This window comes from Ochotona curzoniae, unplaced genomic scaffold (assembly GCF_017591425.1).
Source record: "Ochotona curzoniae isolate NIBS_2020 unplaced genomic scaffold, NIBS_Ocur_1.0 contig_66, whole genome shotgun sequence".
NCBI lineage: Eukaryota > Metazoa > Chordata > Mammalia > Lagomorpha > Ochotonidae > Ochotona > Ochotona curzoniae.
In genome coordinates, this window is record NW_024466512.1 from 7399706 (window position 1) to 7412821 (window position 13116).

Consider the following 13116-nt stretch of genomic DNA (forward strand, 5'->3'; position numbering starts at 1 on the left):
CATAGCATAATTAGCTGAGTTCCAGCATTTGGTTTGGTGAACTATGTTTTTTAGGATTATCATCATCTACTCAGTATAAACAAATTTCTCTTTTCTTCTCCAGCATCAGACTGAACCCTAGGATGAGTGAAAGGTGTTCTTTCTTGCCCTTTCATGTTTAGAAAGAAGTAGTGATTACTAAGTATTCAGGAAACAAAATCCTTCCAGGAGGCTAGGCCACAATCCGCAGCACAGATGCCTCGTCACGGCTGTAAAAATCATCTCCCTCTGGATGGGGCGCACTAACGCAGGTTTTCCGAATAGGCAAATCTTATCTACCATGAGGCCACTTTAATGACAGGAACAAGGAGGCATTCAAGGGCTGGGCCAGCGCCGGCACACCCAACTGGAGCTCATGAAAGCTCCCGGGTCAGATACGCTCTGAACTAGAGCATTGCCTGAGCACAGAGCAGGCACAAAGTGCTGACACAGCACGGCCCAGACTCCTTCGTCAGCTTGCCCACTGCTTCCCTCCCTGCAAATCAACTTCCCCTCACCCGCCTGTTGCGCCAGAATGCCCCGCGTTCCTGCAGCAGCAAGCCAGAGAGAGCTGATGAGTAAGTTAGCAAGCACAAGTGGGCCCATGTTCAGACACAAATGCTTACCTACACAAAAACTTTCACACACTGTAACTTTCAAAAAATGCTTCCTATTTAATATAACTTCCTTTTGTCTGCCTTCCACTTCCTCCTTCAACAAATGCTGATAGATAAGTGAGATGAGTCACTCAAACAGAGAAGACATTCTGCACCAGCTAATTCCCTCACTTCTTTGTAAGTTTCTGAGTCTGATCTAAAGGAAGCTTACTCTAACGACTCCACCTGACAGCCTGCCAGCTCTCATCTCCAGGTCCCTGCCTTACACTTCATTGATCACCTCCCAATTCGCCAGAATACATTACTTTGCTATGTCCACAGTTCATCATCTGACGCTCTGCATTTGAATACAATCTCTGCAAAGAAACCTTGAGCCAGAAAGATCGGCCTAACTGAAGGAAGGTATTTATGTTCAAGAATAAAGACAGAATGTTCAAAGGAATTTAGCCACAAAAAAATCTGTGTAAAACAAATATTATTTTCAGACAATTCACTTGGCAAAACACAAAGCACAGCAGAGAAAATCAGCTAGGAGTAAATTCCCCGGCGCCTCTGGTGTCCCCTCATCTGTCACCTTCGTCCGGCCCTTGATTCAAGTTCTTGAAATGTTTCTAGAAAAGCACATTTAATTTGTCCTAAAGTAGAGTATCATAGGATCCCTGTCCCTGGCCGGCCTAATAGAGTTGAGGCGTGGTTTGCAGGCAATACGGGGCCGCAATTAGGATGTGCATCAGGAGCCACTAATTTGTGGTCCAGCTGTGCTCCCCACTTGGCTCATTTGACAATATACTCATAGAGGCAGTTTGTGTGGATTTACTGTATATATAGAATTAACTATATCATAAAAAGCTCGCTTGTTTTCTACAAGCAATTTATTACTCACAAGTCAAATGTGAAGGATCAAAAGGGTCAAACGAGAAAGAAAGGATGTTGTCGGCATAGCTCTTCTTCCAGAGTTTGGTGCCGGTGTCCGCATTCCAGAGCACGACGTAGTTGGGCGGGTGGATGGCAAGCAGCAAGTCCCGGGAAGCGTCCTGACTCCACAACCATTGCACGTCTGTGAGGACCGGACAGCGCAGGGCCAAAGTCACTAACCACGCTCAGCGACCCTTCGCTTGCAAAACACAATCCTTAAACTAACCTCGCCCTCCCCCTCCCCAGTCACCACATGTGACCACAGGTGTGGACTTCAGTACTAGCAGAGAAGAAAACAATTTTATTGAAAAATGCACTATCTGCATAAAATTTCACAGTCAAAACTTTTAATCTGAAATCTCAACAAAAATCAAAGGCAAAATTTTCAGTCACCATTGAGTAAAACTGCAAAGTCAATATATTGAGATACTTCCGACACCAATCAAGATGTCAGAGTCTCCCAGTGATTTTATGGAATTATTTAATGGAGCTTCATGAGTTTTCATGATTTTTCACAACAAAAATGGGATAAAAGTCTGGCTCGGGCTCTTCCTGAAAGCAGCCTTAGGTGATCTGCAAGAATGGTTTGCTACTCACTGGATCCAGAAAATCCCACAAAATCACGCAGAGCAAGAGGCTGAACGCCCGAGACACTGTCTAGGCCATTAGGGGCGTGCCTAACTGAGAGCCACCAACTACCTGTGAGACGTTACAGGAAAGCATGTGTGTCACTCGGTCATTCCAACAGTGGAGTTGGTCTGTGTGCCCAGGCCAACAGTGCAGCTGGACACGGGCTCAATGGCTCCCCAAGAGCACTGACTTTCTGTTGCCCATACTTAAAGCTCAGAGCATAACGGTGAATTGCAGGATTCGGATGTAGCTTCTGCTCACTTAGCTCACGATGTGAACAAAGCCCCCAAATGTACTGCCACACCTACAGAACCCGCACTCGGATTAACCCCTACATGGGCGCCCTGAGCCACACGGAGATGGTTCATGCTGAAAAGGAACAAATTGTTCCTAAGCCAGAGCGGTGGGGGTACAGAAGAAACTAAAGAAACAAAAGCGTCTGGTTTGGGAATGACTTCATATCAAAGAAATGCAAACTAAACAAAAGAAAACAAAAACCCTGGCTCAACAACTAGTATAAGAGAGTCACACAAACACCTGAGTTGAAAGAATATCATACTGGGCCTTGGCAACATATTATAAAGAAAACCAACAGCAGAGTAAGACTATGGCTTTGCACATTTCATTTCTGTCAAAGAAGCTCTGTTGGCAGTTTGGCCAAGTTTACTTCTATTACAGGTTACATTACAAAATGCAGCAAAAAAGTTTTTGTTACCATACTCGACTGAAACTGACAGTGACATTAATGTTTTACCAAAGCACAGATCCATGGAGAGAGTAAGCCCAGAAGTGTTACTGCTAAGGCAAAGGTAGCGACATTTAGACAGTAGAAGAGATTAAACATGAATGTGTGTGAGGAGGTGAGCTGGGACAAGCAGGGGCAGGGAGGTGACAGGTGCACCTGCTTACTGTGAAGCGTGAGCTGGGACAAGCAGGGGCAGGCAGGTGACAGGTGCACCTGCTCACTGTGAAGCGTGAGCTGGGACAAGCAGGGGCAGGGAGGTGACGGGTGCACCTGCTCACCCTGAACAGGCTTGGCGTGCTCCTGGATCTCGCACTGCGCTGTGCCCGCCGCCACGTCCCACACGACCATCTTCCCCGTGGCGTCAGCAGAAGCCAGGCGCAGGCAATAGGGGGAGCCAAGGCTGTGGTGATAGTTCTCCCGGGCCCATTTAACCTGGCATCAAGAAGAAGCCAAAGCAAGTCAACTTTCGCACTGGACAAAAAACAGTTTTTACAAAATACGAATCACGTGCACTACATTTATATTATAAAAATAATTAGCAAGCTGGTTTTCATTTTGAAATGAGACCTTCTAATTATTTGTGATAGCTTTTTTTTTTCTTAAAATATTTCTTTTTATTATATTTTTGACATTCTTTACAGAGTTAATTGGGGTAAAAAGGTTCAAGGGCTACAGGAAAGTGGGTAAGACTATTATTTCTACATTGTTTTCTTCAAGTATCTGGGGTAAGAGGGGATATCAAGGGAGAAACCCCACCCAGTCTCCCACCCATGTGATAGCTTTTTAAGGTGACCATTAAAATACTTTTGAAAACATCACACTGTTCCTGTCCGCTAGCTTTAACACTCTGAGAAACGGGCCAATGCTCCAGGACGCCGGGAGGTCAGTTCTCCTAAAACAACTCACAGAGTATCTAAGATCACAAACTGTCAAGTAGATCCACTTCCTTAACTCTACTATCTTAATTAAAAGGAGACCAGTCACTGACAGAAAAATACCACAACAAGAAAAAAAACAAGCAGCAACAACAACAAAAAAAACCACATTGTGATTGTCTTTCTTTCATAAACATCTTAAAAGTTTTCTTTCAGGGCCTGGCATGATGGCTCAACTCACTAATTCCCCACCTTCAAACATAAGGATCCCATAAGGGCACTGGCTCCTGTCCTGGCTGCTCCACTGCCCTTCCAGCTCCCTGCTTGTGGCCTGGGAAAGCAGTAGAGGACGGCTCAAGGCCCCGGGACCCTGCTCCTGCATGGAAGGCCTGGAAGAAGCTCCTGGCTCCAGGTCGGCTGAGCTCTGGTCGTTGTGGCCACTTGGGGAGTGAACCAGCAGATGGAAGCTCTTTTTCTTCAACTCTCCTCCCTGTAAATCTGCCTTTCCAACAAACATAAATAAATCTTTAAATTTTAAAATAAAAAATATATGGTTCATACATTTTGTAATATCATAAAGAACAGACTTTCATAATAAAAACCAGAAAAGCCTCAAGGCAAGTCAGATTAAATCCTTCCACAATGAGTACTGCTGAGGGCAAATGACAGCCAGAGCCATGAACCAGCACCTTCCTGGGGCGCCACCCCCCTTCCATCTCGGCATCCCGCTGTGTCCCTCCGAACACTCCCCAAGTGTCTTAACTGTGCGCATTTTCGGTTGTTTACATTTTGATTTACTCATGAACTGCTGGCTCCACAGGGCAGTCCGTGTAGGCCTTACATTTCCTTTCAGACCTTAGTATAGGGTCCAGAATTGGGGTTCTCGCTTTAAAACCACAAAATCTGCAAACATAAACACGTAAACATGTTTACAACTGCATGTATGTGTGTATGCACATAAACATATTTGTACACTGTGCCATGGTCAGAGTAAGCTGATTCCAATGGCACTCTTGAGAAAAAATGGCAATAGTTTTCTGAAAATTAGTGTTAATAAGTATTTTTCTTTAAAACATTTATTTTTTTATTGGAAAGTCAGATTTACAGAGAGGAGAGACAAAGAGAAAGATCTTCCATCTGCTGTTTCACTCCCCAAGTAGCCACAATAGCTGGAACTAAGCTGATCCAAAGTCAGGAGTCAGGAGCCTCCTTGAGGTCTCCCACACATGTGCAGGGACCCAAGGCTTTGGGCCGTCCTTGACTGCTTTCCCAGGCCACAAGCAGGGAGCTAGAAGGGGAGCGAGGATATCGGGACATAAACCGGCACCCATATGGGATCCCAGAGCATGCAAGACCAGGACTTTAGCTGCTAGGCTACTGTGCTGGGCCCAAGTGTTAAGTCTTAAGGCCTCAATGATCTACCTTTTTCCCGGGTAATTTTTAAACAGAAGATGTGTGTGTGTGTGTAGTTATGTGTATGCACTTCTGTGTGTACACAGTCAATCCTCAGTTACTAAACAAAACAAACAAAATCCTCAGTTGCTGATGCCACATTTATGAATTTGCCTGCCTCTCAGACCAGTGCCTGGGTTGGAATCCCAGCCCCAGTCTCGACGAGGGGCAGCAGGTGATGGGCCAAGTACTTGGATCTCTGCCATTGCCGCAGGGGCCCCAGGTTGAACTCTGGGCTCTTAGTTTCCGGCTGGTAGGAGGACTGGGGGAGTAAACAAATAGATGGAAAAGCTATTCTCTTTCTCTCTGCATTCTAACAAGGAAAAAGTAAAATCAGTGGTATTTTTTCTCTTTTTCACTATAAACATATGTTAACTCAAAATGGAACAAGTGAGCCTGGCACAGTGGCACTCCTCCTCCGCCTGCCAGCGCTGCATCCCACGTGGGCACCAGTTCAGGTCCCGGCTGCTCTACTTCCCATCCAGCTCCCTGCTTACGGCCTGAGAAGGCAGCAGAGGACGGCCCAGGGCCTTGGGACCTTGAGCCCACATGGGAGATCCAGAGAAGCTCCTGGCTTCTGGTTTCAGATCAGCTCAGCTCTGAACACTGTGGCCAGAGGAGCTGCATTTGGGGAGTGAACCAGCAGGTCACGGTCCTTCTCTGTCTCTTCTCTCTGTAAAATCTTTCAAATAAAAATAAACAAATCTTTTTAAAAAATGGATGATGGCTCTAAGAGATAAAACTACACAATTCTTAGAGAAAACAAAAAAATGCACATCTTGACATTGAGGAAAGCAGTGGTTTCTCACATAAAGCACCCAAAACACAAGCCAGAATAGAAAGAATAAACAAATTAGACTATATCAAAATTAAAAACTTCCTCCTTCACAGGACATGATAAGGAAAGGGCAACCTACAGAACGCGGGACAACGCTTGCAAACCAAGCAGGTTATAAAGGACTAGTATCCAGAATACAGAAAGTATCTCACAACTCAGTAATAAACACACTACAATTTAAGAATATGAAAATGGTGAAAACAGAAACCCCAACTTAAAAACGAGCAAAGGGCTTGACTAGATACTTCTCTAAAGAAGGCCCAGCAAAGAAGGACGCTCAACTTCCTTAGCCACTGGGATGCAAACCAAAACTTCAAGGGGCAACACTCCACGAGGATGCTCACCGCCCTACGAACAGAACACGTGTGCCCGAGAATCTGGAGGAAGTGGGGTCCTCATAAACCACGATGGGAATGGAACACAGTCTGGTAATTCCCTGATGCTAATCATTGGATTACCAAATCAGCCATACAGGAAGGGAAGCAGAGCGAGGAACCCCTCCTAGATATACACCTGATAGAAAACACAGGTCCCCACCAAGATCTGCACCAAGTATTCCCAGCAGCATCATTCATCAGAGGTGCAGAGGCGGAAACGCCCCATGTCCATCAGCCACACGTGGCGCACCGACAGCGGGTATCACCCAGCAACACAAAGGCAACGACAGGAGGAACTCAGACGCCAACAACAACAGGCCGAATGTTGTGAGACTCCATGTACGTGAACTGCTCCCACAGGCACATCTGCAGGGCCTACCTAGAGGAGATGGACACGCAGAGAAGCCGGAGGTGACCACCCACAGACACAGGGCTTCTTCTCAGGGTGATGAACTACAAACCACGGCATCTCAATAAAGCTATTACGTACACACAAACACACAAAAAGACCCTAAGTCTCCCCTGCCAATTCTGAACATCCTCTCAGACTTCAGATCGCTCAACAAATACACTGTAGGCGCCTCTGAGAGGGCGTGCTTAGAGTTCAAGGGCAACAGTGGCGTGCACCCCACCTCCTCCAGCCCGCAGCACTGCCACTCAGCTACTCAAGCAGAATCCGTGCAGTCATTCTGTGCTCTTTCTCTGGCTCGCTTTGGTCACGACAGCGGCGGCCAGGTTTGCTGTGCGTGCAGCCCCTCCGGCTCTCCCGCAGGCCTCAGAACGTCCTGCCAAGACGACTGCACATCTAAGTGTTGTCCCGGCCCCAACGGGCCCTCCTCCACTGCGGCCCGAGCTGACCTGAGGCTCGGGTAGAGTTCCGTCTATCTCCTACTTTAAGGCCGAACTCCTTCCTCACCTTCCAGAACCTCTGGGAGACCTGCAGGACGTCAGCTCCGTCAGCCTCCGACAAGGGCACGCACGGTTCAGCCACGCACGCTGCTGAGCTCTGTGTGCGTTCTTCCTTTTCCCTCCATTCTTCACTTGGCTAAGTGGAGTCCCTCAACTGGAGATCCCAGGGACAACCCCCATCCCAGCGGCCGGCAGCTCCTTATGCAAACGTGCCTGATGACACCTGACTCTCCCGAGGTAGCCAGCTGAGCACCTGCAGCTCCGCCCTCCACCATGAAGGAAAGAGCCGGGAGGTTTGGCACACGGCGGATTCAGTGCTGCCCATCAGCTTAAAAACGACCTAAGAACCAGCATTCGATAATTCACGTTGTATTAACAGTAAGTCATATGGGAAAACGCTGGGCTGTCCGTTTAAAAGGCCATTAACGTGTGTATGTGTGAATTAACGAGGACCTGGGTATATGGGGAACTTAAGACAGTTACGAAGTGGGACTTGGCTTACCTTGACAACATCAGCTTTATGCTTTTCTAAAACTTGAAGAGTCTGGGCTGTAGTGGAATCAATGACTACCACGAGGGAGTGACATCCGTAGGCAATCAGGCCTTGCCAGCCCCTAACGGGAGTAAAGTGGAAACGCCATGTAACTGCCAAACAGAATATGCCGTTCCTGCCGATCCTTACAGAATGGCCCACGTTATGCATACGCACCACTGTAGAGAACAGCATTACGTACAGGCAAAGGCCACGCCCTCTATTATCCCACTAGAAGACTTGGCCATGCATAAAATGCTGGTTGGAAATCATTTTTTTTTTTTTGTCCCTTCATATTAAAAATCTGAAAGGGATGGCCCAGGACATTCCAAGTGAGGAGCAGCGACCAGGGTCTGTAGGGGTGCAGGGCAAGTCGGGGCGCAGGTGAGGACGTGGACCGGGCGTCCAGGGCAGAGGCAAGGTGCAGGAGAGCAGGAAGGGGGCGCGCCCAGCCCCGTAGGGCAGCTCCCCACACCGGGTCTCCCCTCCGTGCCCAACAGCAGGGCGTCCAGGGGGACGCAGGTGCAGGGGAGCAGGGAGGGGGCGCGCCCAGCCCCGTAGGGCAGCTCCCCACACCGGGCGAGGCAGACCCGCCGCGCACGGGTCGCCTGGGCGGCCGGGCCGCCCCGACTCGACCCCGCCGTGACACGTCCCCTGCCTCGCCCTGCCACACTCCCCGGTCGGCCCCGGCGCCTCACCAGTCCACCGCTGTCCTGTTGTGGGTGCTGAGAGCCCCCGTGATGGTGCGCGCAGACACCTTGAAGTTCACGGTGTAAGGCAACATCGCAGCGCCGACGCCCACCCTCCAGGCCGCCAGCAACACAGGAAGCGGCGCACGCTGCGCTTCCGTTCCAGCGTCCGGGCGGCGCGCCGAGCAACGTCGTCAGGTTCCGCCGGAGCTCGGGTTCCTCCGACCCGAGTGCCTCGTTCCCGGGTGCCGGCGCCTTCAGCTTCTGCCGGGAGTGGTGCACTCCTCACGTGTCGGAGAGACTTGCAGCTTCCCGGCTGCCATTCTCCTCTGTCTCCCTCATGTCTTCCCTCCTGTGCCCTTGAACTCAAAGATTAATTGCAGGAATGATACTATTCTTGATATGTTATAGTAACTGTGGATGCAAAGTTAGCATCAAGGACGAAATAGTGGCAATTCCATCACGAGAGAGAGAGTGTCCCCTTCAGCGCTCTCATAGATGCTTTTTAAAAGACTCCCTCCAATTTCTCCTCGTAGTCAAAGCACAGGTGCAGGTTTGGGGTCTTAGTCGTTCCCTGGCCACTTATCCCTGCCACTGCTTCCCATCTTCTTCCTGACCCCACATCCTTCCCTCCTGTTGCCTCCAGAGCCCAAGCGATGCCCATACCCACAGAACTGAAGGTGTCACTCTCTTACCAATAGTTAATGTTGACCACTGACTGGCTTCTGAAATACACCCTTCCCTTTTTCAGAGGCGCAGGCCTACCATGGGTATCCCAGCACACCATCATCCCATTCAGTGAGCATATATCCATGCTTTCCTTTGACTAGACCAGGCATTGACCAGTGAGATGCTAAGTGGAAGTGACTGCTCAGAGTTCACTTTTTTGAGCTGTAGGTTTGTGCTTTATCCGCGTTTGTATGTTGCTATGATCTGCAGGTGGTGTCTGTGTCACGGGAGAGCAACCCCTTGCTAGATAACTGGAATAAATGAGTCCTGGTAGACTTCTGACTCCTTCACAGGAGAGCCCAAGCCCAGCCTTTCTGCCTCGTCCATGCCCAGCACCACCCTGGCAAACAGCCGGTCCTCAGTAAGCCATGGATGCCACAGGCAGCTCAAGTGCCCAGCAAGTGTCAGGTCAGGCATGGCCAAGGTGAACTGGAGGTCGGTGCAGAAGCTCACAGATGGAGGCAGGCAGTGGGGAGCCAAACCTCCTATCTCCCTGGAAAGAAAAGGACTCCTGGGGGGAAGAGAGATTAATTAGCTTAAATCTGTAAGCTACCTGGAGGACATGAAAGTTGAATATTTACAGCAAGGACCAGCTGGGATTGGAACAGCGATATATCTCCCATGGTAGGGCAGTGTGCAATTAAGTAAGTTAATGGATTTTTACGGCCTTCTGTGAAGCGTCTGCCTTGGACAGCATGGAAGATAAAATATTAAACACACAGGACACCTGATCTCTTTAATAGGACCAGAACGACTCTCCTCTACCTGTCCCCCTATGCCCAGTGACTTAGACTCCAAAGCCTGATGATGCCAGCTCAGGGTATCCTGCCACAATATACCATTGTCTGTGTCCCAAAAATGCCTTCCGAATCCTGTGCTGATTGTGAGGAACAGGAGAAAAGTGAGTGTCTCGTGAGTGTACACACACAGGGAGAATTGCTACCTCCTATGGATTAATGCTTAGGACAGTATCCGATTGCCTTCCGAAACATCACCACCTTTCACGTTCCCGTCAGCAGTGTGTGAGGATTCTGTTTCCCCACATCCTTGCCAACACTTGCTATTCTCTGCCACCCGGTGGGCGTGCAGTGGTCCCACCGTGGGCTGAGATGCGTTATTTTGATGCTCACGGATATTACACATCTTTGCAGGTATTTGTTGCAGGGTGGTGTCTTGTTCGCAGAAACATCTGTTCAGATCCATCCTGTAGCTTTCGGGGGCCCGGGCCATCTCCTCCAGAGGGCTCTGCTCAGAAGCACCCTCTGTTCCAATAACCCTCCATCACCATGTTGTCAGGCACAGCGATGAATCTGTTCTGCTGTAATTATTACCCACAATAAGCCATAAAAACAGATTAATAATGAGTGCAGCCAAATGATAAATTGGACTGATGATCATCTACAGCTGAAGAAAGGGTGAGTGGGAGGTATAAACGGAAGCACGAGGGAAGCTGTCGATTCCAGATTCTCCTACACGCTTGGCACAGGGGAGCAGCTGGATGCTGGAAACGGTGAAGATTTTGGAAGAAGAAAGACCAACAACAGTTCTGTCGCCTCCTAGTTAGGGACTTTAAACAAGCTAAGGGAGAAAACATCACATAGTGGTGACACTGTGCTCATTAAATGAAAGATTTGTAAGCTGCCAGCTATCGCTCCTCGCCCTTTTGGCTAAGATCAAGTGTGGTAAGGTGCCAGTTACAGATGGTAATTGATCAGTTACAGTGCTGTAATGTGGAGGAAAGGACACCAGGCTGGGAGACGCGGAACGAGTTACAGGTCCAGGTAGCCCAGCACTCACTGTGTGACGTTGGAAAAGTAACTTAACCTTTAATCATTCTGTCATAATCACATGTACAACCTTTGCATAGTCATAATCATTATTGTGTAATATTTGTCAAGTGGATATGCAATAACTTATTCAGCTATTTCACTATTCCCTACTATTTAAGTGCTATATTGCACTCTTGCTGAAATACACTCAGTTTCCTCATCTGAATAATGCAATTAATACTAGTCCATGTGGTAAAGTCGTTGCTGTTACAGGATTCAGAGTCTGTTCTTGGGCTCACAGCAATGAAGAATTACAATGTGAACAATCAAAGGGGGTGGTGAGCTAAGCAAGTGAATGCAGACTTTATTGTGAATCAGAGCCTCTTGTTTACCAGGAGGGGATCGCCAAGGGGTCCGTCCAGCTCTGGGTTGTGGGAGCTTTTCTAGGGACTGAATAGCAACTAATTAATGCCTCTACGTAATCACGGCGCCTCAGGAGTCTGCCCTGTTTTTATGTCTCAGGCCTAGCAGTCATGGTTCCTGACAGATGTTACCACGTCAACTGCTGTTGAGCCCAGCTGGTCAGTAGCTAAGCACTTGAGATGGGCAGTTTTGTGGCGTGTTCAGGCATGATAGCACAACCTGGCTTCCCACAGGGTTACCTAGGAGTATGGGGCCTACACTGTTCCCTAACTACCGGTTTTTCATTTTCTTGGGGCAATGTCTAATTAGCTGATGTCACATTTCCTTACACCTACCTGCCAATTAACCCTGCTGCCTGCTCACGTCATGAGGCTTAAGAGGTGGTTGTGGAACAGGGGTGGAGGGCAAGTACTCAGTTAAAGTATTTATTGTGAACTTGAGGACAGAGCCCGACCTTGAACTCTAGGTCACTACACTGTACTTGGGGTCTGCTGTCTGTCGGAGGCTGAACCGTTCTTCCTCGATCATGAGTGGGGGTCCCTGCATGCTCATTCCTGAGGCTACTGGCATCCGTCAGGATATATATGGATATATATGTATATATTTCAGTTATTGACTGCTTTTTGAAATTAAACATGTGTTTACTTCACTTGACAGAGTTAGAGAGGGAGAGACACAGAGAAAGCTTTCATCTGCTGTTTCAGTCTCCAGCTGTCGCAATTGCCAAAGCACGGCTAGTCTGAAGCTGGGAGCCAGAAGCTTCTCCCAGGTCTCCCACAGGGGTGATGGGTCCAAGGCCTTGGGCCCTCCTCCACTGCCATCCCCGGGCAATTGGCAGGGAGCTGAAAGGGGTATGGAGCATGCTGGACTAGGACTAGTGCCCCTATGGGATGCTGGCATCACAGGTGGGGGATTAGCTTGCTGTGCCACCATGCCAGCCCCATGGTGACTGTTTTTAAAAGAAAAACAAGCTAGCTGACTTTCCCATTTAGTTTTTTCATCTGACTTTTGTTGGTCCAAACAATGTCTTAGCAATGCACTCGGAACAGCGTTTCCTAGATTAGATTAAACTCATACATATGCACTGTGCAGGCAACAGAGACTTCTGGGGGAGACGATCATACTGATTTCTCATTCCTAACAAGCGGGACTTGAGTGAGAGGCAGTTGTGAAATGGGTGATTGGGTTAGCAGGTTTCACAGTCTGGTGTGGTCTTCCACAGAATTCTCCAACTGTTGTAATTAGAAGTAGATGCCAACGCAGCTGTTTCAGTGTCTCCCACTTGTGTGTCTGCCTAAGACAAGCCTCACCTGCTGCTCTGAGTGGGCTGTGTCACCCTCCCGGAGTGATGCCAGTGCTAGCGCAATCAGAACCCTGCAGGTGCCGGGCACTGTCTTGCCATACTCCCTTAAACACAAACAATAACAGCAGTTCTTTGAGGAAAGCGAAAATCGTCTCCAAGATCATCATTTGCTAATGTAATTGTTTTTCTGTTTGCACTTATTTCTGCAGTTACCATCTGAATGAGTGCCTCTATTTACAAAGTTATGTGATAGGTAACATGCGTACTTCTTGCTAATCTTTTCCTTTAATCATTC

At 48.4% G+C, this 13116-nt stretch overlaps 1 protein-coding gene across 3 annotated transcripts in view; it reads right to left on the reverse strand.

Moving 5' to 3' along the window:
- WDR11 (WD repeat domain 11) overlaps positions 1–8726 on the reverse strand; it is a 43247-nt gene extending 34521 nt beyond the window's left edge. For 2 of the 3 annotated variants that reach the window (XM_040991999.1, XM_040991998.1), the window contains exons 1-4: positions 8607–8726; positions 7879–7990; positions 3204–3357; positions 1519–1692 (exon numbers count right to left, since the gene is read on the reverse strand). In XM_040991999.1, the coding sequence (XP_040847933.1) occupies positions 1519–1692; positions 3204–3357; positions 7879–7990; positions 8607–8692 (526 nt within the window). In that variant the 5' untranslated portion in view covers positions 8693–8726. The remainder of the gene's footprint in view (positions 1–1518; positions 1693–3203; positions 3358–7878; positions 7991–8606) is intronic. The other variant, XM_040992000.1, reaches the window with a different exon arrangement.
- Positions 8727–13116: the final 4390 nt, after the last annotated feature.